Consider the following 27,750-nt stretch of genomic DNA (forward strand, 5'->3'; position numbering starts at 1 on the left):
ACTAAAAATATACAAAACACATTACATAAAGTTAGAGAGGCAAATGGTAAAGACTAACAGTACGGTGTGAGAGCTGCTAGTATGGAACCTTGCCGTGCTGGCGGTGGCCTGTGTAGCCACAGTGGCAATGTACAGTCAAGATGCTTGACGTTTATGCAGCTACAGCTGAGGTATTAGGAGATTATAAGAGAATACCAGATGCACAAAACATATTACAGTTACAAGATAATGCATGGTTACAATTGTAATCTCAGGTTATCCCCAAACTGTACAATTTCTTTTATTTCTCCTTTGTTTTTAAGGTTAAAAAGTCATTTTATTCCACACTGTCTTACAGTATATTCAGCTTGCTCTAGCTCTTCATTGAGGCTCTGCAGTGCTTACACTCGTCGAAATATTCAAACCCAGCGCTCAGTGGCTGGATTAACCTGCCAGAGGGCCCTGGGGCAAGAAAGAGCCGCTCGGCCCCCCGTTAATAATATAATCATGGATGGATTACTGCACAGGCCTACCGGGCACAGACCCAGGGGCCCAGAATAGGTCAGGGGGGCCTCCAAAATATCCCAGAAAGAGAGGCAAAATGATGCAAAGAGACACAAAATGTCTACAAGACGACAGGAAATGACAGAAAACCCACCGGAGAGACACCAAACATCAACAAAGAGACACAAAACATCAACAGGCACAAAACATGTACAAAGAGACGCAAAATGATGCAAAGAGACACAAAACATCTACAAGAAGACACGAAATGAAACAAAACCAACACAAAGAGACACAAAACATCAACAAAGAGACGCAAAATGATGCAAAGAGACACAAAATGTCTACAAGACGACAGGAAATGACAGAAAACCCACCGGAGAGACACCAAACATCAACAAAGAGACACAAAACATCAACAGGCACAAAACATGTACAAAGAGACGCAAAATGATGCAAAGAGACACAAAACATCTACAAGAAGACACGAAATGAAACAAAACCAACACAAAGAGACACAAAACATCAACAAAGAGACGCAAAATGATGCAAAGAGACACAAAACATCAACAAAGAGACACAAAACATCAACAGACACAAAACATGTACAAAGAGACGCAAAATGATGCAAAGAGACACAAAACATCTACAAGAAGACACGAAATGAAACAAAACCAACACAAAGAGACACAAAACATCAACAAAAGATGCAAAATGTCCTCAAAGAGACAAAGCAACTACACACAGTTGCAAAAGGACTACAAACACTGTGGTGGTTTTGCATTGTTTTGTGTCTCTTTGTAGTCGTTTTGTCTCTCTGCGGTTGTTTTGCATCGGATTGTCTTTACAATCCAGATCTTTGCCCCGGGGCCCAGGAGGAGCTTGATCCTGCCATAAACATTTTACCTCTTTTTTTTTTTTTTTTTTAATGGGAATATTACACAAGAGATGGGAATGGATGAAGCGCGCAGGTTCAACCTGGTGCCAGATTTAAGACGGTGAGTCCTGTCCCGTCTGCACGACCGTCGCTTGTAAACCTCCCTGCCTTCAGCCCACCCAGGCATTTACAGGGAGCCCACCGAGAAGGAAACGGCGGCTGATTAGCCGCTGAACTTGCTGGAGACCAGTAAAACGCTTCCCTGCTTTCAGGCTGCAGACCGGCTGCAGAAAGTCTTAGAAAGTGAATCCAGTTTCCTCAAAACACACAAAAAAACAAAAAGGGGGGCTTAGGAAGTCTTAAAAAGTCTTAAATTCTTGTGGGTCGTGCTGCAGGAGGCTGTTCAGTCCCTTCCCGGAGCGAGGAGTTTCAGCCAGCAACCGGCAGACCTGCCGGAAACGGTCTCGGCAGGGCGGCCTGTTGACCTGAGGTGAGCGGGTCAAATCATCCGCCGGTTCTCTGCCACCTGCCCGGGAGAGGGAATTACCAGCAAACCCAGCTGGGAAGCACCGAAACGGGCTAGAAGTGTCCGTGCAGCAGTGCCCCCATTGCTCCCGGTTTCTCCGTTCAGCCGGTATGGCCCCGGGGACATTCTGCCCCTGGAGCCAACGGTGGCGCGCCGAGCAGCCATAAACGCGCGGCGACAGTGCGAGGCGTCGCTTAAACAGGCTCACCAGTTTCTGTGCAACAACCATCCACCTGTTGTTGTTGTTGTTGGGGTTTTCGTGCAACGGCAACCACTGAAACGGCTCCTCGTATCGCTCCCCTTCCTCAGGGTCTCTCTGACCCATGGAAACCGGCCGCCTCCTGGTACCGTTGCTCCGGAACAAAAAACCCAAACCCTGCCCATGATGACCGTGGGGCACCGACGGCGCGTCGCTCCACCTCGGTGATTCACGGCGGCACCGTGGACCAGGGCGCTGGTACAGGCGACCTTTGACCTGAGGCCTGGAGTCATGTGTGGAGTGTGCGTCGTTTTGTTTTGTTTTTTTTCCCAACAGCTTCCAAATCATCCCGGTTTCGGTTCTTTTTCTGTAAACATAACCGCGGGATACCGACTCGTTGTTTGCAGGCGGCCGGGTTCGGAGCCGCTGCCCGCTGCGGTCACGTCGGCGCGTTCACTTTTACTTTTGTTTTTTCATTAATCCCAGTGGGCTGCGATGACTGTCCCTGCCACTGGGTGGCGTTACAGTTACAGGTTACACAATTGGGGTTTTTTTTTTTTTTCGAGGCAGGAAAAAGACGGAAAATGCATCTGAGAGTTGAGCTGCCCTCAGTTTGTGTCTCCCCGCAGAAGAGGAAGACGGCGATGCGTTGAAGCTCGTTTCTCTGAAAAAAAAAAAAAAAAAAAACCCACGACAGCTTTACACGTGCGGGACTCTGCGTGCGTGCGTGCGTTTTACAGCCGAGGACGAGGAAGATAAACGAAGGCAAAGGTTTTTTTTGTTTTGTTTATTTTTTTTTTTGCCCACCAATAACAGGCGACCACACAGAGATGCCCTGATGTTACACTGAAGCCGATTGGCTGGAGCGGGAGCCCCCGAGCCAGGCGGAGAGCCCTCCGTCGCGCCGCGAGCCGCCGCGGTACTCCCCCTCGGAGAGCTTGCCCCCGCCGAGGCGCCCGTTCGACCCGACGTGGTGGCTGCAGAAATGCCGCCTCGCTCCACGGACCTGGATCGTTATTACTCGCTCCGGTCGCCGTGAGCGGCGCTTCACGGTTTAAATCCCCCGGACATTGTTGCAGGACCCTGGCAGCAGGAGGGGAAGAAAACTCGGGGTGTGTCTTGTCCGGAGATTTAAAACTCAAAACCCAAACTTTTTTTTTTTTATGCTGCTTTGAACTTTTTTTTTTTTTTTTTTTTTTAAGTGAAAGGAAGGAAAGAGAAAGTTGGCCGGAACCTCGGCGCCACCATGCAGGGCAACGGTGGACTGTACGCGGTGAAGAAGAGGAGGAAGCCCGTTCAGAAAAAGTAGGCTTCAATGTTTTCAAGCGTTGTTCGAGCCTGTTTCTCTGCCGGCCGCGAGACGACCGCCGCACTCGCGTAGCCCTACAGGCCCTAAACCCGCGTGGGCGGGGCCGACGCTGGCCACTGTCAATCAATCAGTCGCCACGGTGATAATCCCCATATAATGATAACTATTATTAGTCACACTACTAATCCTCAGACTCCCACCCTGTGGTGTGAGTCAGGAAGCTTGTTGTGGTTTTGCTGGTGCGATTTACAATTTCCGGGGGTGGGGGTGGGGGCAGGTAGGTGGCTCACCTGCGGCAACGCGGAGGCGGCGACGTCACGAGCAGGACGAGGGTGAGCCGGGCAGGCGGCGGCGGCGGCGGCTGTGGCCCAGTGGTCCGGAGCAACCGAGTGCGTTTACCCGAGTGCCAGTACTTCACCCGAGGGCTTCCACGTTCTGCCGGGGGGCTCAGTTACTTTGCAGGTTCAGTTGAACATATTAATCCACGAGTAAATATTACGATGCGTTAATACAGGTGAGGCTACTCTGCATTAAACGACGTATTAAAATCGCTTAGTGCATCAAATAATTGCACAAGATGCTTTATTCAGAAACGGGCCATTCTGCATAATGAGTACTTTCACTCTTGCTACTCCAGGTATTTATTTTTAGGCCCATTCGTTTGTACTTTTCCCCGAGTGAGGTTTTGGATGCCAGACTTTCCCCTGTGACAGAGTATTTTTGTTGTTGTTGTTTTTACGACGCGGTACCGCTACTGTTACTAAGGTGAAAGATCCCCACTGATGGCGGCCGTGGAGTTCGCTCCCACGGCAGGGTCAGGTCGCAGGCACCAGGAACAACCGCCGGTGGAAGAAGTAGTCGGATAAATCAGCAGGAAAATGTCGTGATCACTTTTATTCAGGCGGTTGAGACAGAAAAATGGCAAAAATTCTGTTTTCAGCCTCTCAAGTATGAAGATTTGTTGCTTCTCTCAATTTTATATCCTATTAAACTGAATATTTTGGGGATTTTGACTCTTGGACAAAACCAGGCGTCATCCTGGACTCAGACAAACGGGGATGGACATTTTTCACAGTTTCGCTGACATCTTTTGACTAAACGACTAATTGATTAATCCAGAGAGTGGCCGGCAGATTAATTTGCCAGTAAAAGTAATCGTTAGTTGCAGTCCAATATTAATCTGCCCTGCTGTAGATAAACTAGTTAAAATGAGCTCTACCTCAACCAGCCAAAACAATTAGGACTGCAGCCATTGGTTATTTTTTATTATCGATGAAACTGCTGATCATTTTCTCATTTGGCCTGTAAAACGTCAGAAAAAAGTTCAAAACCCAAAGATGCTAAATTTATGGTTACAGACGACCATAAAAACAAGCAAATATTCACAAGTTAGTAGCGTAAACCAGTGAATTTTTGGCATTTTGGTATTCCAGTATTTTATATTCAGCATTCCATAAAAAAAATCTAATGAGGGATGTAGAGTTCAATCCATCTGAAACTTGGTGCATTTTAAACAAATTGCTGTAGATTTGACAGTCCGCGGCTTTTGTTACCACCGTTTTTCCCCCTTTTCACCATGGAAGGCTGTTTTTTTTTCGCCGAACAGGTCGGAGCTGTGCAACAGCGGCTGGAATCTCGTCGGCCTGTGATCACCGGGAATGTTACCGGAGCCGGAGACACACATTGCCGGGAGCCGTTTGCAACTCCTAGGATTATTATTAAGGGTGTAGATCCAATTATGCTGGAAACAACTGTTGTGTCATTTAACTCTGGGAGCCCTGATGTTATTACGACAACAAAAGCTGGCAGGTGGTTGAGAAGACTCGGCCGCCTGCTCCGAAAGCAAAGATTTACACCATAACAAGCTTGCGCCGAGCTTTGGCTCATACACTCCGAAGTGTGTGAAATCCATCATCCATGTCTTCGTCTTCATGTCTGACACCCCACGGTTGTCCCGCAAGACAAGATCTTCTCGTGTAAACGAACTCAGCCGAGACAGGCAGTTCTGGCTCCCGGGCCAAGTCGACTTTTTTTGTTTACAACAATGAGGCCAGTGATCACTGGCCAAAGGATTGACTCGGCCCCAAAGCCGTGACAAAGCCTTTCCCAGCATGCCTTTCCACGCGCCCGATGAGTAAAATCTACACGTCTGTTTCATCTGAGATCATTACGGACAATTTTCCGGGTGATTTCCGTAGAACAATTTCAAAATTGGATAAGGCCTTAGTTTGCCTCTGCGAGGCGGGCGGACCACAGGCCACTGGTGCTAAGGAGATGATCCCAAAGTGGATTCACCACGGCGACTTGCAGGCTCTCTCTCCATCTCTGGCCAGGGTGTGCGATTGTGTAGTATTGAAACTGTCGACACTCAGGCTGTTTAATGGGACAGTAAACCCGTTAGTGATCTAAAGACACAAACCGGAGTTAGACGGCCTGGTGCAGGTGCAGTGTCATATATGTGGCCAGTAAGTACCAGGAAATTGCAGCACGGAAAAGCCAAAGTTTTTGAGGTAATTTTAGAAAAAGAGAGCCGGGACGAGTGAGAGACGTTGCGAGCCGGGCATCAAACCTCCTTCCAATTGCGGGTCACGTATTGTGCTCCCATAGATGGATTTTAAGCACATTATTTCTCCGGCAGCTGACAGGAGTGTGTGCTCCGGACTGAAATATCAACAGCCATGCGAACGTTTGCCATGAAAATTAGTTAGACGTTCATGTCCCCAGGAGGACGAATCCTAATAACTTTGATGATCCCCTGACTTTTCCTCTTTTAACACCCAGAGGTTGACATTTGTGGTTTTGAGTGAAATGTCACAACAACTATTGTGTGGACCGCCGTGACATTTGGTGCACACATTCATTTCCCCTTCAGTATTGTGACCTTTTAGAGCCCCTGACCCCATTACAAGTCAAAGTCCTGCATTCAAGATCCTACTTAAGTTTAAAAAAAAAAAAAAATTAAAGTATTATCGGCAAAAGTTCTTCATTTTGCAGGAAAATGTCCCGTTAAATGATCATTTATGACATTATTAGACTGATGCATCGATGCAAAAAGCAACATTTCACTGTTGTAGCTGCTCCATGTGGAGCTGGTTTTAACTTCTTTATATACAGTTTGATAGGTTTAGTCCAGTGGCTCCCAACCTAGGGGTCGCCCCCCTCCAACGGGTCACCAGACAAAACTGAGGGGCCAAAAGAGGATTAATTGGAGAGGAAAGAAGAAAAAAGACAAAGTTCTCATACACAGATATGAATTCATGTTTTTGGCCTTTTCTCTAATCTTTGCCTTTTTTTTAATTACTGTAGAGTTTTACCTCCTTTGGCTTCAAACAGTTGATTAAATCAAACCATGTGAGGAGTTTCAAGGGGAAAAATCTCTTTTTATGTAAGAGGTCACAAGTCAAAAAGATTCGGAACCACTGGTTTAATCTTCACTGACGCGCCGCGTTTTATAAACGAATCATATGTTTGTCAATGTAAAATCTTAATCTGTACAGTAACTTCAGCTGTCAGTCAAATGTAGCGATGTAAGAAGTCCTATGTTGGCCTCTGAAAAGTAGTGGAGTAGAAGTATAAAGTCCCACAAAATGGAAACACTGTACTGTAATTACAGTACTTGAGTAAATGTACTTGATTACTTTCCACCGAGTGCGAATGATCAAATGTTTTATTACTGATTAATCCGCTGATTTGGACCATAAAACATTAGAAATCAGTGAAAATCGCACCTCGCAGTGTCCTCATCACAAACCTCGTGCAACCAAGCATCCAAAACCCCCAGATGTTCAGTTTACTATCATGTTAGATGGAGCTAGAAGTAAAATAGCAAATTCTTTCATTTGGGAACCTGGAACCCTTAAATGTTTTGTTTTGGTTTTTTTTTTCTTTAAAAGAAGAATTTAAAGGATTAAATGATCGAAATCCAAATGGCCCTCTGATTTTTCTGCCGGCGACTCATCGTGCAGATGTAAACACGGGGTCGGAGTAGCGAGGGGAAGAATGAGACTGAGTTTCCGGGACCCCAACATGGAGATGGCCCTAGAAGTTTGTTTTTATCTGCGGTTTAACTAACCCACAATCAGAGAGGAAACAATCCTCTCGTGCTCCCGAGGATGCCAGACAAGCTGAGCTCATAAAAGCGGAGACTAAAGGTGATGTCAACCGGTGTTCGTCAACAGTTTACACTGAAATGAGTTTTGCAACATTAAAATCAAGTTCGACTGTACAATGTAAGTATTATACAACATGATACCGGGTCAAGATGCTTGTAATGTTCAACGTTTCGTAAGTAAAAACTTGAAATATGATTAGTTTACAACAGTGCTTTGATCAGTTTTACTTTTTTTTTTTTTTTTTTTTTAATTATTTTTTTTTACAAACATGACTGATGCAAATAAACCTTCAGCAGCAACAGAAAAGTTTAACACCTGGGTTTAATAAATAACAGTTATTAGTTACCATTACTCTCTATCTTAAGACCAGTCAGTAAGTCCGTAATAATCCTGTGATTTCATTTTTAAAATTGGGGCTACATCTGTTGTACATATTTGGAGTGTGCCTCTAAGTTTTTGAAGTTTCATTATTGCTACTTCTGCGTTGCAACAGACTGGACTGGCGCTTGTGAGAAACCGGTTGACGCTGACTCTGCAAATCTGACCCAATTCGTCTGAGCAGCGTAGGACGGCTTTCCAACCTTTGTCTCATGCTCGGGGTACAGCGGAGAGCTGAACAGTAGAAACGCGACGTCGCAAATCCTCGGTGACACCGGGAAAGAAGACATACATTATAAGCGCCTCATTACCGATTTACCCCTAATGACAGCTACAGATCCGTGTGTTGACTTGTTGATTCGGTCATTCGTACAGGTGCAACTGTATGAAAAGGGGAAGGGGCCCCGCTGAGGCTGAATCCTGTACGTACGAGGCCCCAGATTTTTGTGCTCCGCCACCTGCTCTCAAACAGATTCACTCCAACCGAGCTGCTTGTTGTAATGACGATTCACTAATGATTTCTACTTAACTCTCTGGACGCCATTTCAAGCGTGAATTCTCACTAAATCTAATATTTCTGGGTATTTACTCGGAACAGGGACCAACACAACATGTGTCTGTGTGTGATTTCCAGTCTTGTAATCATAAAAGTATGAACCACGCTTTCAGTCTGTGCTGGACCTTCAAACCAGGACGTTCGAAGCTTCGTGTGTGATGTGACTTATGCGGGTAATTGTTTCTTAGAAATTCCATGGTAGAATTTTCAGGTCTTTTTGAACAGGAACAGTCAGTGTGACACACTACTCTCCCACATCCACGCATGCAGAATTTCTGATGTACTCATGGAGCTTGTTACAGGATGTGCAGAATGTACCTCGAACCCAAAACGCCCACTGAGACTCTAGATGGAAGTTCCACTGTGTTCTGTAGCGTGTCAAGCAGAGCAAGGGCCTTTTTAGCAGGCAGTGCCGCTGAACACCTCCTGTCTTGTTGTGTCTTGTTCCAGTGTGAAGCCTCCGCCGGTGAAGACCAATCCGTCCAAACGCCACCGGGACCGTCTGAATATAGAGCTGGACCATCTGACCGGCCTGCTGCCCTTCTCTGAGGAAGTTAGAGGTCGCCTGGACAAGCTGTCGGTGCTCCGGCTCAGTGTGGGATATCTCAAGGTCAAGAGCTACTTCCACGGTCAGTGACGTTAACCTCCCTAGTTTTGTGAACACACACTCACGTAGCTGTGGTAACTAAGAGTCACGGTGGCACAGAAAATAGAAATATGAAACCTGCACGTGTGGGGTATATTGAAACTGAGAGACAGCGTGTGTGTGTGTGTGTGTCTGTGTGTGGGACAGTTTGCGTCATGTGTGCAAATGCGTTGCTCCAGACATTTCTGTGGCTGAGCTCTGAGTGTTTTTTCGGGGGTGTCGGAGAGGGAACCTGACACTGTGAATAACGAATCTAGTAGCCCTGCTGATTGGGGGTGAAAACAAGAGATATGCTGCGAGGCAGACGGAGGAACACGAAACCGGCAGGCTGGAACAGTGGGTCCTTATTCTGACGCTAATCACAACCAGTCAAAGGTGGCGTTTGGTTGCCTGCATTGTCAGTGCATAAAGACACAGTTGTATGCTAAAAGTCTGGGAACTGTCTGGGTAAATATTCTGAGGTCAATCCCACCCCTGCAGCTAACAGATTAAAAAAATGAGCCTTTCTCCAAATGCTAATGCGCTGCTACTAGGGCTGGGTGTTTAGGAACAAAAAATGTCATCACAGTACTTTTTTCTTTTTTTTTTTTTTTCTTAAAACTGATGAATGTCAGTAATTATAGATACACACATTTGATGAATTATCGTCAATCTACCATTTAGGGTGAGTGGCTCATAGAATAGTTTAACGATGAGGCTTTAATTGCGCTTGGCTGGAGAGGCCCTTGTGTGGGGGTATCCCCACGCTCCAAATGTCAAGGTCCAGAGTGTGCGAAAAAAAACAACCACCGTCTGTTGCCACGCTGCCATTTGATTGGCTGTTGGTCAAGTACTCGTATTGTCATATACTTGTAGACTTTAGATTTACCAGGCAGAAGTTAGTCTTTCATTTAAAGAAGAGAGAATCTGCGGTCACTGTGACCAAAGTGGATTATTTAACTGGAGATTAAACTCCTCAGTGCCACCCGCCGGGTTTTGTTGTAAACCAAACCACCGGTAATAAAAGAAAAAACAATCGCGCATTTGCTCTCAAGAAAAAATGGCTAAGTGGCTAACGAAGGAGGCGCTTATTTGGTTCCAGTGATGGCGCCTGGTCAAGAACAGGCTTTCAGCATCTCGAGGTATCTTTCTGAGAGGATTATCAAGCATAGAAGCGCCGTTAAATCGGGCTCTGCGGAGCAAACGTAGCCACCCAGACTGACGGCACATACAACAAAAACTCGAGGAGAAAAGGTATGTGCTCAGTCGGACTTTTAACCGGCATTAAACTGTGCGGAAAATGTGAAATAGCGCATTATGTCGCATTGTAAAATTGTGTAATTTTCTAGCCTAGTCTTGCATCTCTCTGTAGTGGATGTTTTTTTTGTTTTGTTTTTGGGTTTTTTTTTCCACCTAAAAATGCCGATGCAAGTTGTTGACATGGGAATCTGTCCCATCTCTACCATCCATCCCATATGATGTGAACGTGGCATAAGTCCAAGCCGAGATAACCCATCAATATGACATCACTCAGGTTATTTTGTCAGACCTCACAAAGGTTTGTTTATCGTCAAGCTAACGGTCAAAGCAACGCAAGAGGCTTCCGCCAGCCATTGTTTAAAATAAACCAACATATAGGCTTGATTTTTAACAAAATTGCAAGAGACCAGCACCATTTTTTTTGGCCTGGACGTAGCCTTTACTCCAGAGTCCTGGAAGCCTTTCCTCCCTCTTTGTGCGTCCGTGGCTCCGCTATCAGCCGGCTGATCACCGCTGCTGATGGAGAAGAAGGGGGCTGCAGAGGGAGGAGGGAAGGAAGCTCTGAAGCACAGTGGCACGACATGAGGGCTCCTGACAAGGCGGTGCAGACGGGAGTGTTTGTGAATGGAGACGTTTGAGCAACCAACACCCTCTGTCCCACGGCGGCTTCGGTGTTTGTTTTTCACACAACCCACCAAAGTCTGACTGGAGATTGTCTGGAAAAAATAGAGAAGTTGAAGAAATTTTTAAAAGCAGCAAGAGTGAGTTGATCTGTATAATGTGATATGAGAAGGACGAGTCTGTGATAAAGGGGAGAAGTAATAGTGAAAATGACGAAGTGGAACTGGTAGAGGGCCTATCAGATGAAGACTGTATCTACATCAGCACGTTCTGCTGTCGTACATCGTACTGTGAACACGTTATCTCCCCTCGACTTTGATGTTCGTCCAGACCGACATCGCACACAAAGCTGTCGTCTTATTTAATGTTACCTAACTTGACCCTTCACCTATGAAAGAAGCAAATAATGAATGTTTAAGTGTTCATATGAGGCTTTTGATTTGACAATTCTGCTGTTTTTTGACAACAGATCCTTCTCCTAGGCTGTAATGAATGCCTGCATTCATATACATCTATATCTAGCAGTTTTTAAATTATGATGAAATTAGTTACCCTGCTTTTTAAATTTAATGGAATTGTAACAAAAAAACAGAAATGCTTTCCCTTAATGCACTAACCCAACGTAAAATCACCTTCACTTTCCCTGAAAGTGACCAGACAATTGACGACAGATGATGCTGTATTTACATCTTCACTACAAACTAGGGCCGCGACTTGTGATTATATTCATTGTCAAGTAATTTGTCAGTCATGTTTTGAATAATTGATTCATGTAAAATCTACGAGTCCTAAGTGAAGTCATCACATAACCTGTTTGATCCAACCAACAGAGCAGAACCCAAAGATATTCAGTTCACAATGATTTAAAACAGAGAAAAGCATTTGAAAAACTAGAACCCGAGATCGTTTGGCTTCTTTGCTTAAAAAAAAATGACCTCAGACAGTTGATCTATTCGATACATTTACTGGCGATCGATTAATCGTCTAATCTTTGCAGCTCTGCCACTAAGAACACTGTCTTTTACTGTTGTATTTTGGATTGATAGTTAATTATAGAAGAGTTGGCAGGACCTTTTTAAGCCATTACTAGCGACTACAGTCTTTCTCTCAGGTAGCACACAGCCCGAACGCCCTCCAGCAATAAGGTAGAGTAACGTATGTGTTGCCTGAAACGCAAACCGGAGTTTTTTGTAAAGAACAAAAATGTTTAGACTCAGTGTTTTTTGCATTGTGTGAATCCCTGATGTCTAAAAACACACTGAATACAAACCACCACTCCCCCTTCACTGCCTTTGTTGGCACATTTCTACGCTTCTTTGCGCCCTACGGTCGCCAACTGTCGATCAATAGAATAGCACGAAACTGGCGGCAGGATACAAACAAAAGGGGGTCACATTGCTCAATAGCACTACGAGAGGTCAAACTTTGCAGGTTACCTTTTTATTTGTATTGATATTTTCAAAAAGAGTGGTTGAGATGGACAACACAAGACTTGCATAGGTCTTTCAGTGACAATGGGTTACATCCTGTTGGCACATTCAGTATGTAGCCCATTTTCCCCAAGTATTTTACATATTGTTTACATTATAGTTGTATGCCTGCAGCAGTTTTCATGTGATGTTATTTGAAAGAGGTATTCATCCTATCTTGCATTTCACCCAGGTATGATGAGACAAAAGAGCAACTGATTTCTATTCCAAATATTTTTATTATCTATTTACCAATCTCTTGCCAGTATATATATTAAAAAAAAAAAAACAAGCTCAGAAAATGTGAAGCCCTTTTTTTTAACCACACTGCTTCCAGCATGCATTTTGTACCTGGGAGCCCGAGTAAACATTTCAGTTTACCAGATTATGTTCTTCCAACAGACCTTTCTCCAAAAACTGGAGTTTTAGTTTTAGTCTGGCTTTCCCATATACATCTCCAATCATCCTCCAATATCCCAAGGCCCAATTCTCTCTCCTTTTCCTGTTTGACGTCGACAGTTGAGTAGTTTTTTGGAGTTTCGTATTCTGTTATTAACTAATAATTAAAAGCAACTTGAGATGAGCGCATTGACATTACTATCAACTCCTCATTTGGATTTTGGCAGCTGGACAGTAAGAGGACACTGTCTGGAAAGAGTTTGGTTAGTTAATCAAACTGAAACTCTGAGAAGTTGGTTGGGGCGAAGCTAGAGTTCCGGTAAATGTCCACGAGTGCAAACTATTGGATCTTGGCAACATATTTACTGAAGCACCTGCAAGACTTTCATAATTAGTACATTAGTGGTCATATGAGCTCATTATTGGCTTGATTACACTACAGTTTGCATTATTTCTCATTTAACTTCCTTCCTATGAGGCTTGAAATAAAGAGGTGATACTAAATTCTTCTTGACACAGATTTAGTCATGCAAGGCAAAGGGTGTGTGTGGTGAGTTGTGATCAAGTGGTCCATGAAGAGTGTGTGTGCCCTACCTTAGTCTGTTTGTACACTGTAAGACAACATAGCAGAGCATTCAGTTCTGACCTCTGACTCTTCAGACAGATTTATTATAATAATCTACTTATGTGATAGATAAACAGTTTGATGTCTTTACCAAAGACATCAAGATTGAATGTTGGGTTCAAATACACTGTGTGGACACAATAACGTGAGGTATTAGGCCTGTAATAAATACTACTTCTGTTAAACTTTCGATTTTTGATTTTCAACTTGAATCTAGGTCCAGTATTCCCTCTCATTTAGCTCTGTTTTTGGTCTCCACCACCTCCTGAGGGAACCTTCTGGGTCTTTAGCTGCTAAATGCTCCACTATGTTCACCAGCTGGACTCTGACTGTGTCTGTCAGCTGTTTGGTGCTGAGCAGGTGGTGGACAGTGGCTTTTTAGAGCCTTTTCTCTGAAAAACAGCAAACAGAAAGTTGGTTTGACACTTCTCGGACAAAAAGCGTGGACACTATTGGGGGGAAACAGGCCATAGTAGCTCATTGGGCCATATTGCACAATAATTAACACCATGAATACATGATCCAGGTTACAGTCCATTCATTAGTTGTCGAGATATTTTACTACAAACTACAAATGTCACTGTCATGGTCGCACTAGAGGAAACGTAAGGGAATAATCAAAGTCAGTAGGATTCATCTGCTGGAAACCATGAACGTCTGTACAATATTTCATAGCAATCCATCCAATAGCTGTTGAGATGTTTTGGACCAAAATGGTGGACCGACTAATAACCATCCCTTGTGTTGCTAAAAACGCTGTTGATTTTATATCTTTCAGGAGGAAAGTTTTGTACTTTTCATTGTTTTTAGAGAAAAGACCTCTCTGTGGCCTCCTGAATTTCTCCTCCTTGTCCATCTAATCTCCCACAGCAGTTTCCTCTGATTGAGGAGGGTATTTGTTCAGGGCTGAATAATGGGAGTGATGTTTAAGACTTATGGCTGATGCTGTGCACAACAAAGCCTTAAAATAACAAGACTTTCATACAGTCCTCACGCAGTCATCGATGCCTTTTTTTTTTTTTTTATTTTTATTTTTTTTATTTAATCAATAGTTGATAGTCTGTTTGGATGTTTTAAATATGTTTATACATGAAGAGTAGAGAACAAAAACAGTGAAGGGCTATTGTGTGATGTGCCTTGCTGTTATAGTTCAAGTGTGTAAAATGAAAACAGATCTCTTGTTTAACTCTGAAACACCACCCAGTTTGCAGTCACCCCATTATTTGTAACCCCGAGATATTGATAAACAAAGCAATATCAGCCAATCCTCCAACTAGGAAAGTGTAAAATGCAATTAAAATTGGAAATATGTATTAGAAAGAAACATTTCTTATTCAAATTATATTTTAGTTTCGAAAAATCTGAACCAAAGCTTTTCGAAGGCCCCTGCAAACACAACAGTTAGTCCAGTAAATGTAACGTTTACTGTACTGGGATGGCACAACAGACTAGACCAGATAAAGTTCATAAAGTTTGTGGAAAAGTTCAGTAGGACTCCTAAATGAAGTTCATTAATTCATATAAAGTAGTGAAAATTAGCCCTGCCTTTACCAATGGCAACATTACCGTGGCGTAGATATGAATAAACTTGCGTACATTTATGAATGCATGACTTTTACTTACTTTTACTGCATTGCTAGTTTTGCAGAAGTAAAAGATGGGAGCACTTCCTGCACCACTGACTTCGTGTGCGCACACAGAGACTGGAGCAGTGTCAACAAACTGATCACAACTCTGCGCACAGGCTCCTCTGTTGTTGTCTCCTGCTCTGAATGAGTCCCAGGTGATGCTACCGCCGCCATCACCAGGTGTGGAGGTTACCATGGCGAACCTTTGCCACCATAGCAACAGAGTCCAAACTGCTCAGGCTCTCTGACACCACGGGTTGGGGTGGGGGGGGGCGGGCGGGTTTGTCTCGTTTGGCTGGCGAGCTGATTGTTCGTGTCTGCTTCCTGCGTTTGTCGATAACGAGGGGTGAGCGAGGTTGCAGCGAGGTCAGTGCTGTCATTAACTTGGCCTCCAGCTGCATTTTCCTGCAAGATAAATCTGTGTCTGCTCCGATGAGTCATAAACAGACCAGAGATACTGAGGCCTGAATACAGTACATAGAGGCCCACAGCTTCATTTGGACATATTTAAGTATTTTAATATAGTTTCAAGAGGCTGAAAATGAAAGCAGCCACATGAAGGAGGCAGAGATGCAGCACAGTTACTCTGAATTTTATATTTCAGGTAGTAGAGTTTCAGGTTTGATACTTTACATGTACCGTACTGTAATTTGAGGTACCTTCTTAATCCCAACAGGTGCTTGCCAAAACCACATATTTGTAATTTAAGATGCTCTTAAAAATGATGAGAGCGTAGAACGAATGCCTCGTACCCACTCGTAGGAGGTTCGGAGCATCCTCAGAAGCTGCGGGAGGAACCAAAGACAACATGTTTTCATTTAAGTTTTTCTTGCTTTTGTTCATTTTAACTGTTGTCGTCAACCTCTAAGACGACGTCCCGAGCATTAAATAATCCTTTGGTTAGCCGGCTGTCTGTCTTAGTCCTCCGACCAGATGTCGGCTGTGATGTAGTTTTGTTGTTTGCCAACTGAGAAGGGGACGAATAAGAAGAGATTTAGCAGCCTTTTTTTTTTTTTTTTTTTTGTGTTGCTCATGCGTTGCCACCGTGGACAGAGGTCTCTACAAACACAACCTGGCAACGCAAACATGGATACAAATCGCTTTCACTCGAAAATGGCGTTTTCAGTGCAGTTACAGCTCTAGTCTTGTTCCTCTCTCAGCTCTTAAGGGGTGAGGTGTACTGACTCTACGTGTGAACCCATTTCCTTGGAAAAACTCCATGGGGGGGGCAAGAGAGGGGAGGAGGGGAAGAGGAGTGCAGGCAGGAAAGGATGGAAGTGAAGGGAGGAGAGCAGCAAGAAGGTCAGGTTACAGATTCAGCTTAAACCACAGTAAAACTGTCCGATTTGTTTAGTCTTTCACATCTTCTTCGTATGTTGCACATTGTGTCTAGTTTCCCGATGTCACACTGAGCACGGTGATGTGTTACACCGATATGAGCAGACCCCCCCCCCCCGAGACCCCAGACCCCAGACCCCAGACCCCAGACCCCGAGTTGGTTACAGTTCGTGCAATAACAACAAACTCTGGATTCTTTCAGTCAGTGGTCCGTGTTTGTAGAAAGCTGCTCTTGACCGAGATGTCAGGGCAAATTCCTGGGGTTGTGGGGTAGAGACGAGAGGCAGATCCAGTGGGTTTGTTTTAAAAAGGGGAGGGAGAGTGGAGATGAGGGGGTGGGGGAGGCGAGGGAAGTTTGTTAGCGTGCCATAGACTCATTACTGTAAGGAAAGGAAAGGAGGTATGAATGAATGCCAGCGATCACTGATTAGATTACACAAAATTTTGCTTAAGCTTAAAAATCACTTCTTTTTAATACAAAGGGGAAACGCTGCTCTGTCCAGTTTGATTAAAATAAAACTAACCCGTGTTGCGCAAGAATTTTCTGGACAGCTCCAGTTTTCAGCTTTTCACGTTTGTTTTGGCGAGCTTCATTTGCGATTCTGAATCTGAATGTGTTTTTCTCATGCATACCGTGCAGATGTTTATGCATAAAAAGCCCACGCTCTCGTTTTCTCCCCGTGATCCCTGCTGTCTCCCGTTGTCCTGCTCATGGAGGTAAAAACTGCCTGCATTGGGCCTGTAGGACGTCACTGATTCTGTGTCTGTTCCGCAGATGAACCGGTGAAACATTAGCAGGGATCTAGCGGGGACACATGCGGCGAGCGCTCGGATACCCGGCCTGGACACCCGCCAGTGTTGTGCCATTGTTCACTTTGAACAAATTGTTACTTGCCTCCCAGAGCTGTAGCTTAAAAATTCCAGAGTAAAGTTTAGAGGGTTAAAGGGAGAAACCACGGCTGTGAGCGGCACCGTGTCCTTGGCTAGATAGAACGTAACCGCCTCCGCCACCTCTTTCCAGCGTTTGCTGCTTTCATCGTGATTTTTCAGCTGCTCGCCGGGTGATGACTGTTTACGTTTCGGGGACCACGTTAGATACAGATGAGTGGGGTTATACCGACCCGAGCGAGAGACTCGGCAGGTTCCGTTGGATGCTTCCTTTTAAGGCCGTTGAATAGATTTGTCGTCGTACCTCCTGAAGCGCCGACCGTTGGCCCACAGAGTTTACAGATAACCTTGCTTTGAGAAAGGTCTGACTGTGCAAAGCCAAACCACTGCCACGCTTCTGTCGTCGAGTCCTTTTTTCTGGCACCAGATCCTCATCCGTCATTCTGCACAAAAGAGACCATATGACGGGAACGTGTGATGTAATTTGGCCAATCAGCGGACCCACCTAGTGGGCAGTCATTCTGTTGATTTGTGAACGTAGCGTGGATCCATGTTAGCACGGTAGCACGAGTGTAAATGTCATAAAAGTGTCACGACCTCTACGATTCGCTTAAAAAGTGTATCGTTGTTTCTCAAAGATCGATCACAATGTGAAATCGTCAGCTCGCCCGCGACCACCATCACACGTGGTCATGTGATCCATTCTAAACATTATAGCAGCTTTAACGATAACATTAAAGCTAGCTAATGTCCACTGCCGGCTTAACACCAAACTAGCCGTGAAAAAAACCATGAAAACAAAAACTTGATTGCTTGTTAATATAAGCTGGCTTTAGGAGTTCCCAGCTGAAAGCCACATGACTTGAGAGCAGAATTCAGATCATTCCTGAACCTCACTGTAAAACATCTCCCGCTGCTGCAAATTAAAGGGTTGGTTCACCCAAAAAAAAGAAAAAAAAAAAGCCTCAGAGATAATTTTGGTTTAATTTGCTCATGTTTTTCATGTTTTGATATTTCTGCTGTCGCCCCTAATACAATGGAGATGAATAGAATTCAGTTTGTGAGGCTTAAAACAAAGTTCTTAAAACTCTGGATAATCCAACAACCACACTGTGGACACTTTTCTTTGGGACAATTTAATAAAAACTACTAGAATAAATAGTAAAATAAATATTACTAGACTGCAACTAACCACTGCTTTCATTATCAATTTAATTTGATTAATTTTTTAATTAATTGATTAAATGTCCGTAAAATCGACCGACAATCATCACAGTTTCCCAGTGCTCAAGATGACTGATTCACATGTCTTGTTTTGCCAGATCAGAGTTGATAAATTGATCTAAGAAAAAAAGTTGACATTTAATTTTAAAATTAATATTCTCTCAACAGACTAATTGATTAAGTGAAAGATCGTTTCGGCTCCAAAGAAAACATGCTGTTAGTAGTTTGGGTGAAGTGCCCGTTAAACTGTCTTCCCTCCATCTCCGAGCGTCAGGACCATGGCACTTCAAAAACTCGATGCTGTGCGTAAAGGGAGCTGACGTGTTTTTTTGACTGAATTGTTTGTTGTTGTTGTTGTGTACTGCAGCGGTGCTCCAGAAAAATGCAAGGTCGGCTCCTCTTGTCTGTGCAAACGGCAGAAATGGACAGCCCGTGTCCCTGGGTGGAGTCGGTTTCTCAGAGGGAGAACTCCTGCTCCAGGTACAGTAACGAAAAACAAACGGTAGGATCACGTGTGTGTGCAGCGGCGTTCGTGGGAGTTACGTGCATGTTTTCCCATTGTATTCCCAGGCTCTGAATGGTTTTGTGTTGGTTGTGACGACTGATGGCACGATCTTCTACACATCCTCGACGATCCAGGACTTCTTGGGCTTCCATCAGGTAAAACTGTGACACCAGACCAAGTGTAAATACCTTCCTGTGCCGAAAAAAAAAAAGGTTAAACGTGCTCCTTCCTCTGCCGTCAGTCGGACGTCCTCCACCAGAGTGTGTACGATTTCGTTCACATGGACGACAGGGAGATGTTCAAATGTCAGCTCCACTTCGCCCTCAACCCCAGCGAGACCGACGCCGGCAGTAGAGCAGAGGGTAAAGATTTTGCTCGTCAGCCATTACAATCTTAAAAATGAATCTATCTCTACTCGCAAGCCCTGATCCCTGGTTGCATGTGTCCATCACCTGAATGATTTTCAAAGGCCAGAAGAGATCAAGTTAGTCAGTAATTCACAAATGTTTCAGGTTTGAATCTTAATTCTTACAGCAATTAACAACACACAACCAAAACATGCACATTAATCCCACAAAAACTCGGGCTTGAGTACATTTTTGAGGAGCATTTTTCACTATTGACATCTTATTGACAATTAATCGCGAAAATAATCAGAGATTAATAAAAAAATATTTTAAATATATTAAATAGATGTTAGATTCATCTCTAATTAGACATTTTTATTTGATGTAGTTAAGTGTCTGTGTATAAATCAAAGGTCTGTCTTTTCTGAGTGCTATTCAGACAGAGACAGATGAAGTGTTTGACCTAATGAGGAGATGCACTACCAGTTGAAAATAAACACTGTTTCTCTGCAGATGGGCAGTCTAGCAGTAAAGCTTTGAGCAGCTCGCAGAGCTTCCTGCCCCAGTACATCCCCCCAGAGAACTCCTCCTTCCTGGAACGAAGCTTCTGCTGTCGCCTTCGCTGCCTCCTGGACAGTACCTCTGGATTCGTGGTAACATGATGAAAGCATTTGTTGAACGAGAGTCCACAGCCACGCTAGCGGCTCTGAGGGACTGTACTTGGGCACACCAGCAGATGTGTGACAGGCGTAATCTTCACCATGTTCACCATCTTAGCGTAGAGTGTTAAAGATGAAGTTTTTATCGGCAACTTAAAAGTTGTGACATTTTATTTCATAAGAATTACGAGTAAATGGTTTGGTGGCTGAATACATAGTTTGACTGTTTGTTGCATCAAGGCATTTTCAGCAGTTTACACTGAGAGAAGATTGGCAACACTGAAATCGAGTCTGTTCTATTGGTTTGTGTCTACTCGTTGAGTCACTTGTTTGTACTGGTGTTACAATGGATGTGTTAAAAGGGGGAAGGGGCCCACTGAGGCTGCATATGTACAGGAGAACAGCACCACGCTGGTGCACACAGCACACACGCTGCGGTTTAGCTTACTGCTCTGGGTGCATTCATAAGTGAATAAGACTCAGGTGAATGTGTCGAGATTTTAATCAGCTCAGATCTTCTCTCGTCCGGATGTTGGCGGAAAAGTGAGATAGCTGGCATCCCCAGTGAAACCACAAATGTTAACCTTATCATGGCGCTAGTGGAAAGGTCACGGGATCACCAAATTCATTAGGGTGGTTCCTCTGGGAACCATGAACACCTACGCAAAATTTCATGGTAATCCGTCCAATAGTTGTTTAGATATTTCAGTCTGGGCCAAAGCGGTGGACTGACCGACCAACATGGCTGCTGTCTCTAGAGCCACACTGCAACTCCATGAATTAATGTCACTGTGTCTCCTCCACTCCAGGCTCTGAACTTCACTGGGCGTCTGAAGTACCTGCATTTACAGGGAAACGCCGGGGCCGACGGGACTGGGGCTCCTCCTCAGCTCGCTCTGTTCGCCATCGCCACGCCTCTGCAGTCTCCCTCAGTCATGGAGATTCGCACCAAGACCCTCATCTTCCAGACCAAACACAGAATGGACTTTGCACCTGTGGGCATAGACACCAGGTAGACCTTTCTGGATTTTAATCAGTGATTCTCCTTATACCTTTTTCACTTTTTCCAACACGTTGATTTTATTATTTATAATTAACAAGTGTCAAATGCATCCTACTCCAAAACAGAGATTGAACCAGAAGGTGAAATTATCCCAGTCCAATCCAATCCAGCTTTTCTACCTCTAACAGTCTATGCTTTGTGACATTTGTTCTTCTTTTCAGAGGGAAGCTGGTTTTGGGTTATACAGAGGTAGAGTTGGTCACAACAGGCTCTGGTTATCAGTTCATCCACGCTGCTGACATGATGTACTGCGCTGACAACCACCTCAGGAGTGAGTTACTCTAAGAAGGATACACGTTCTACTGCTCATCGCTGTCATTAACCTGACTACGTGCCTCGTCTGTATTATTTTGGGTTACATATACACTTGTCTTTAACCTTACACCGTTGTCAGTTTTATTTCAGTCATGTGTCCCTGTGCTCTGTCCTCCAGTGATCAAAACCGGAGACAGCGGCTTCACGATCTTCAGGCTACTGACCAAGACAGGACACTGGTTGTGGGTTCAGGCCTCTGCCAGGATAGTCTTCAAGGGAGGGAGACCAGACTTCATCATCGCTCGTCAGAAAGCCCTCACGTTAGCATCGCTTCCTTATCTTACGATTTTAGTCCTGTTTGTTTTGACAACACCTGTGGTTACCGTGGTAACAGCAAGTTCAGTCCAGCAGCAAATACTGCTTTGTCAGAAATGCAGCAGGCGGGCAAACGGTGTATCTGTTCACAGTTCAGCCCAGCAAACTTGCGAGAAATTTTTGATGAGCGATCGCAGTCAGCGATAACTCTTAGCTTCTCCTGTGGGTGCTTCGCCATAAAAGCCAACCCATGTTTCGCCAGTTGAGTGCGTTTAATGTGACACATCGGCAGTGGGAAAATCTCGGGTTAGCATTGGCGGACTGAGCGAGAGATTGTACCTGCTCAGTCCAAGTTGCATAGTGCAAGAACATTCGTTTTGGGCGCGGAGTGGGAATGAAAAGAGCTGCCATTCGCCCTGTTCCATCAAAATGATTTTGAAGCTTTTATTTTAAGGTAAGATAGTTGCATAATGTTGCTTTAATACAAATTTTACAGGGTTCTCGCTTTAAAATGAGACAGCTGGAAGCGTTTAAAGGTCAACCAGACGCAGTGTTTTCAATCGATGCATGAACCTGAGTTAGCTTAATTAGCTAGTTAGCTAAAACAGATCAAACCTGGCTGCTGCTGAAAAAAAATGCGACCATGAAATTGGATTTCCTGACAGTCTTATTATTAATGTACTGAAACTTTTTGCTGGACTTTTTAAAACACTCGTGTTATGTTTTGCCACAGTATTAGAATTATTTTTGGACTGCAAATATTAACCTTCGTGTGTTGCCACCTGTTTTTCTGTAGAAATGAAGAAGGAGAGGAACACTTGCGGCAGAGAAGACAGCAGCTTCCCTTTAACCTTGCCACCGGTGAAGGTGTCCTGTATGACGTCTCTCTGGATGACTTCTCCATCCCTGGTCCTCCTGGCCCCGCCGCACCGGGCACCGCTGAGCCCATGACAGAGAAACCTCTGGACCCCGCCTCACTCTTGGGATCCCTTCGCCGGCAGGACCACTCTGTTTACAGCCAGCCAGAGAAGCCCGGTACCCAGGTCCCGGTCTTCTCCCAAACAGGGGACACCGATTGCGAACCCCAGCTGTCCTTCGAACAAGCCTTTCTGGACAGCCACGCTCTGCTCAGTGTGCCGGGTCAGGTCCAGACTTTACAGAAGAGGTCTGTCACAGGGGACCTCACATCAGAAGCCATGATTGACTCTTTGGAGCAGATTTTGGGAGATATTGGGGATGGAGGGATAGAGGGTTTTGATTTGGAGGAGACAGAGTTGAGGGACTGGGAAAACACCCTCATCAGGATGAATCAAGAGAGGGAAGATTCATTGAGGGAACTGAATCACACCCTGGCTAATGATGTGTTCTCATACGTGGAGGAGGCTCTGAGGAGAGAGACTGGTGGGTTTGTGGCTCAGGGTTCAGATCAGACTGGGTGTCACATTTCTGGGACAACCAACAGTTTATCCGTTCAAGGTGAACATCCGCGGTTTTCAAACAATGTGCCACAGTGGCAGCCAGCGATGGACAATTATTCTAACCAGAGTGGATTTGGAGAACAGGCTCTCGGTGAGGTTGGTAATGCTACCGGACTGAAAGGTGCATCTCCGGTTGTTTCTCACAGGACCACAAGCACACTAACGCCCGCTCAGTGTCGTAACACTCACCACGCACCCACCTCCTCTCTGTGGCCTCCAAGCAGCAGCAATCACCACTCTGGCAATGAGAGGATTTCAACACAATCCCGGGTGACACATCAGTCTTGGCTTCCATCTGCACAGAACACCGACAATATTCACAGCAGCCATCAAGCTTGCTTGGAGGTGATGCACCAAAGTGTGCAATATTCTCTAAACCATACTGGTTCACAGCAGACTTGCGTTGGCCAAGAGCCTCGGGGCCCTTCGGTGTGGCAACAACCACAACAACAACAACAGCAGCAGCAGCTGCCGCAAAGTTTTCACCATCACAGACTTTCACATTCCTCGCACACACCAGGCGGTCTGAACTCAACAGTTCAGTCGTTCCGCCCGCACACACAGCGATTATCCGGCAGCTGCATGTATGAAAAAAGAGAAGGTCACATACCGAACGCTGCTACTCTTCCTACCGGACAGAACTGGCCTCTCCTGGGACCCACACGCTCCAGAGGACCCACGCACGTTTCAAGGACGGCCACCAATGCTCCACCCTTCACCCTGTCCCATCCGGGCGGGGCAGTTCCAGGCATCGACCAGGGGATGATGTCCAGTACCAGCACTCGCGCGGCTGCCTGTACAGACGTGGGCGGCATCAGTTTGGGTCATCTGAGCGGAAGCGATGCCGACCGGGGACCACTTGGATCAGAGTATCATGCTAAAAACGCATCGTTACAGTCTTCGTTCTTCTGCTGGAACAGTGAAGCTCAGGTAAGAGGAGACTGCTAAGAGAAACAGTGGGGTTTTCAGGAATTCATTTTGAGGTCATTCGGGGAAGGAAAACAATGGAAAATGTATTCATTAACTAAGGTCCGGCTCAGATTTCAGGATTACTGGTTTGAGTACTAACCAGCTATTTGCCCAGGTGGCTATGATTTGTCTTGGAAAACACATTATAAAGGCCCCAGGCAGTTCTCGCCCTGTTCCGATGAGCTTCTCCTCCACCTCAGCCACCCAGCAAACATGCAGAGCTGTGAAGTAAGACGAGTTATTTTGGGCGTCCAGGGATCTGAGAGTAAAAGTCCCACACTGTTAAGGGAATGATAGTTGGAGCATTTCCAAGGCATGAAAGGGTATAAAACTTTAAAGTTGAGCAGCTGTGATAATAAATATCTGGTTTTCGTTGATAATAAAAAAAAAAAAAAAAAAAAAAAAAGAATAACTGTGCAGAACAAAAATTAAGGAGAGGAGTTAAGTTGAACTATCAAAGAGGATTATGGTCTAAAACATTGAGTCACCAAGCTTAAAATTTTGTTGTTTGCTGCGAAGGGTCAAACCTGCTGAAACACTGAGCATTTTAAACCAGCTCTTTGTCAGTTTCTGGGTCGATGTGAGATGAAAAGTAGAATCCACACACTGTTCTCTGCTCCCACAATGTGGTTGTTTTATTTACGGTTGCTGTGCAACGTTTCAATTAATCAGATCTTCTTCAGGCACTGGTTTACTGTGTCTGCAACTGTAAATGAAAAAAAACCAAACTAAACAAAAGATAGCAGGGTGCAGATTCAATTTTTAAAAATATATCTGTGTGATTAAAATCTCCTGTTTGGTCTAGCACCTGTTGTGCTTACTTTTCCTCTCCACTGATGTTGGATGAATTCAGCAACTATGGTGCTGAATTTTTCTTCCTAATCAGGACAATGAAGTGTTTTGAATTCGCTGTGGCCGCCGACTGACGAGCAGCTGAGGCTCATCCGCCGCACCAAACTGATTATTTCTTTATTTCTCAGAAAATAAGTGAAAATAATCAAAACTGATAGATGTAGCAGAAAGCACATAAAAGGATATCTGATGTCTAGCAGAAAACTAGGAAATACATTAGGGCACTGTCAGATTCTGGGTTGATGTTAGATCAACTCTGGTGCAGAACATGGTTTTAAATAATTCCAGTTCGTGGCCATAACGTAAACTTAGTACTAATGTAGTATCATGAAATTGCAGAGTCCAGAAATGACATGTTATATTTCTGTCTGTTTCTCCTTGTAAACTGGTCTCTCATTGGCTTTTGGCAGGTCTGCTATCAAAGTAGCGACATAAAAAAGGTCCATTTAAATCCATTATATTTATAGTATATAACCCCAAAACACAAATTTTACAATTTAATGTTTTTTACAATCTCTCTATCATACCATCATTAGACCCTCAGTTTGGGGGGGGGGGGTTATGAGAGAGCAACAAAGGAGGGATCCCTCCTGCAGGATGGACAGACAGAAGTAGAAGAATTACAGTATGGAGGAAGAGAATGAAAATGTCCGAGCAGCAGATCCAGTTAACCAAATGTTCCGCACCAACGAAGGACCCAGACCAGATTCCTCCTCCTCCTAATTTTGGGGAGGGATAACTGGGAGTGATAAACTGGCCCGAACCTCCTATGATCTGAACAAGCGGAGGGTTTTCGTTTTCAGGCTAATGGTCAGATAGTCACAGCCTCTCTGCACTTTTCTTCCGCAGATTCCCAAAGTTTCCCTGAACGGCGCCGTCGACCCGTTCGCCTTCCCGGCCCTTCCCACCGGGAGCATCAACCTTTCCCAAAACACTGGACCGTAGACGCCTCTGCACTGCACTCTGATTGGACTGATAGATATGCATGAGTGACTCAGAAAGCACCTCTGAGATTGTTCCTGTAGACAAAGGAAGAGAGGATTATTATATTTTAACAACGTTGTGTCTGCTGTGGCTCACAGAGGAATACGGACCTGCTCATTTCAAACTAAAAACACCTCTGCTGCATTACAGTCTTTTGCCGATAACGTGTCTCCCAGTCTCCAGGCTTGACTCATCGAGTATGTATCAAACAACCTTATCCAATAATTAGCTTTTTAAACATATTCAGTATGTGGCTCATGGAACCAACCGGTTGAAGGGTCCTGTAAACTGAGAGGAAGCGGGAACCAAACGAGGTTTATTTGCTGTAGAGAAGATATTCTGGACTAAAGTCTTTCTGTATCACATAACGTGTGAGGATCATGGAAAAGGACTATTTCACCCCAGTTTAACTGGACAACGCTCTGGTTCTGTAAACCTTTATATCTGCTTCATGTTAATACCGGTTTATATCCAGTTCATATGCCGTTTTTATCAGTGCGGTTCTTCGAGTGGAGTCTAGAGGTTAGAGCAGAGGTCATAAGGTCACGTCAGTCTCTCTGAAGAAATGAATCCTGGAGTTTACAAAATCAGCTCCACTTCAACAGTTGGCAGAAGAAACTTTTAACAGAGTTAAACAAAGATTCCTTTGAGAGGAAAGAAAACTACAGCTCCTGTCCTGCAGAAATTAGTCATATATCATTAAATTGTTTTCCCAGTAACGTTGTGGTTACAGATGTGATGGCTGGCTGGATTATGTTCAGAGGCTTTTTTTTTTTTTTTTTAATAAATGGATGAAGCACTATATTTATTAACAACACCAGAGTCGCTGTGGTGTTGAAAGTCACCATAGAAATCAAGTTGACTTGGTAGTTTGGTTACTAACAAAGTGCAGCGCTGTGGCAGATAAAGTTGGGGAAAGATCGTAGTTAAATCTCAGTAAAAACATGTGTCTCAAGTCGCTGTGAACTGTTCTTCTGTTGTTAAACCAGATACTTTGCCGCACGATCGGATATTTCGGTAGAAAAATGAAATTCGTTGTCAGTGAACGTTTTACGGATACGCTCAGTATCAACGTTTTTTGCCACTTGTCAGACACGTAAATTAACTACAGCACTAACAATTCCTCATTATGTTGATAGAAGACGTAATTCAGTCGGCATTGCGTTTCTTTCCAAATGTACGTGCTGTTGCAAATGAGTTGTACATGAACGTAATTTCCAGGAGGCAGGGTTGTATGACAGATGTGTCTGAACCAACCACGGACTCGACTCGTCTGTCGAGCCGCGACGTTTCGCCCCCACAAACATCTAGGGCTTATGGGAAATGGTGTTCATTAAAGGCTGCTAAAAAAAAAAAAAACATAAGAAGGGAATAAACAGTGATATTAGATCAGTTTTCAAAAGCTGCCATCCTTATCAAACTCGGCTGAGAAAGACTGTGTTCCAGGGCTGGATTTTTACTTATTAGTCTAGTTACAAATGGGATTTTCTGAATGAGGATTTTCTCACATCTGGAACAGAGCCTGAAGTCCTGGCTTCACTTTGGCTCTCTCTATAAAAAAAGAAATTAAAAAAAAAAGAGGACTTAAAATCAGGCCTTGGACCTTTTATAGTCTCATCCCTTCCTTATATTTGGCTTCAAAAGCACAGAAAATGTTTGTTCTCATTAATGTTTGATCAAAGTAAAAGCAGCTTGTTGTTTTTTTTTTTTTTTTTTTGCCTCTGAAGAGTTTATTTGGATTTTACCCAGCTGTGAAACTTAAGAGTGAAATGTAGAAACTAATAATCTTTTCCCGACAGTAACGCA

At 44.3% G+C, this 27,750-nt stretch overlaps 1 protein-coding gene across 2 annotated transcripts; it reads left to right on the forward strand.

The window, feature by feature from the left end:
- The first annotated feature begins 2,758 nt into the window (after positions 1–2,758).
- On the forward strand, positions 2,759–27,045 carry LOC120806127 (aryl hydrocarbon receptor-like). Of its 2 annotated transcripts, XM_040156894.1 has the most exons (12): positions 2,759–3,197; positions 3,288–3,390; positions 8,891–9,069; positions 18,885–18,997; positions 19,088–19,177; positions 19,264–19,384; positions 19,883–20,022; positions 20,838–21,040; positions 21,253–21,362; positions 21,525–21,666; positions 22,458–24,069; positions 25,810–27,045. In XM_040156894.1, exons 2-12 carry the CDS (start codon positions 3,332–3,334, stop codon positions 25,903–25,905), a joined length of 2,865 nt encoding a protein of 954 aa, XP_040012828.1. In that variant the 5' UTR covers positions 2,759–3,197; positions 3,288–3,331; the 3' UTR covers positions 25,906–27,045. The 2 variants fall into 2 exon arrangements, with proteins under 2 accessions (XP_040012828.1, XP_040012829.1); XM_040156895.1 differs by lacking the exon at positions 2,759–3,197 and having other exon boundaries at positions 3,273–3,390.
- The last annotated feature ends 705 nt before the right edge of the window (positions 27,046–27,750 follow it).

This window comes from Xiphias gladius, chromosome 20, assembly GCF_016859285.1.
Source record: "Xiphias gladius isolate SHS-SW01 ecotype Sanya breed wild chromosome 20, ASM1685928v1, whole genome shotgun sequence".
NCBI classification, from domain to species: domain Eukaryota; kingdom Metazoa; phylum Chordata; class Actinopteri; order Istiophoriformes; family Xiphiidae; genus Xiphias; species Xiphias gladius.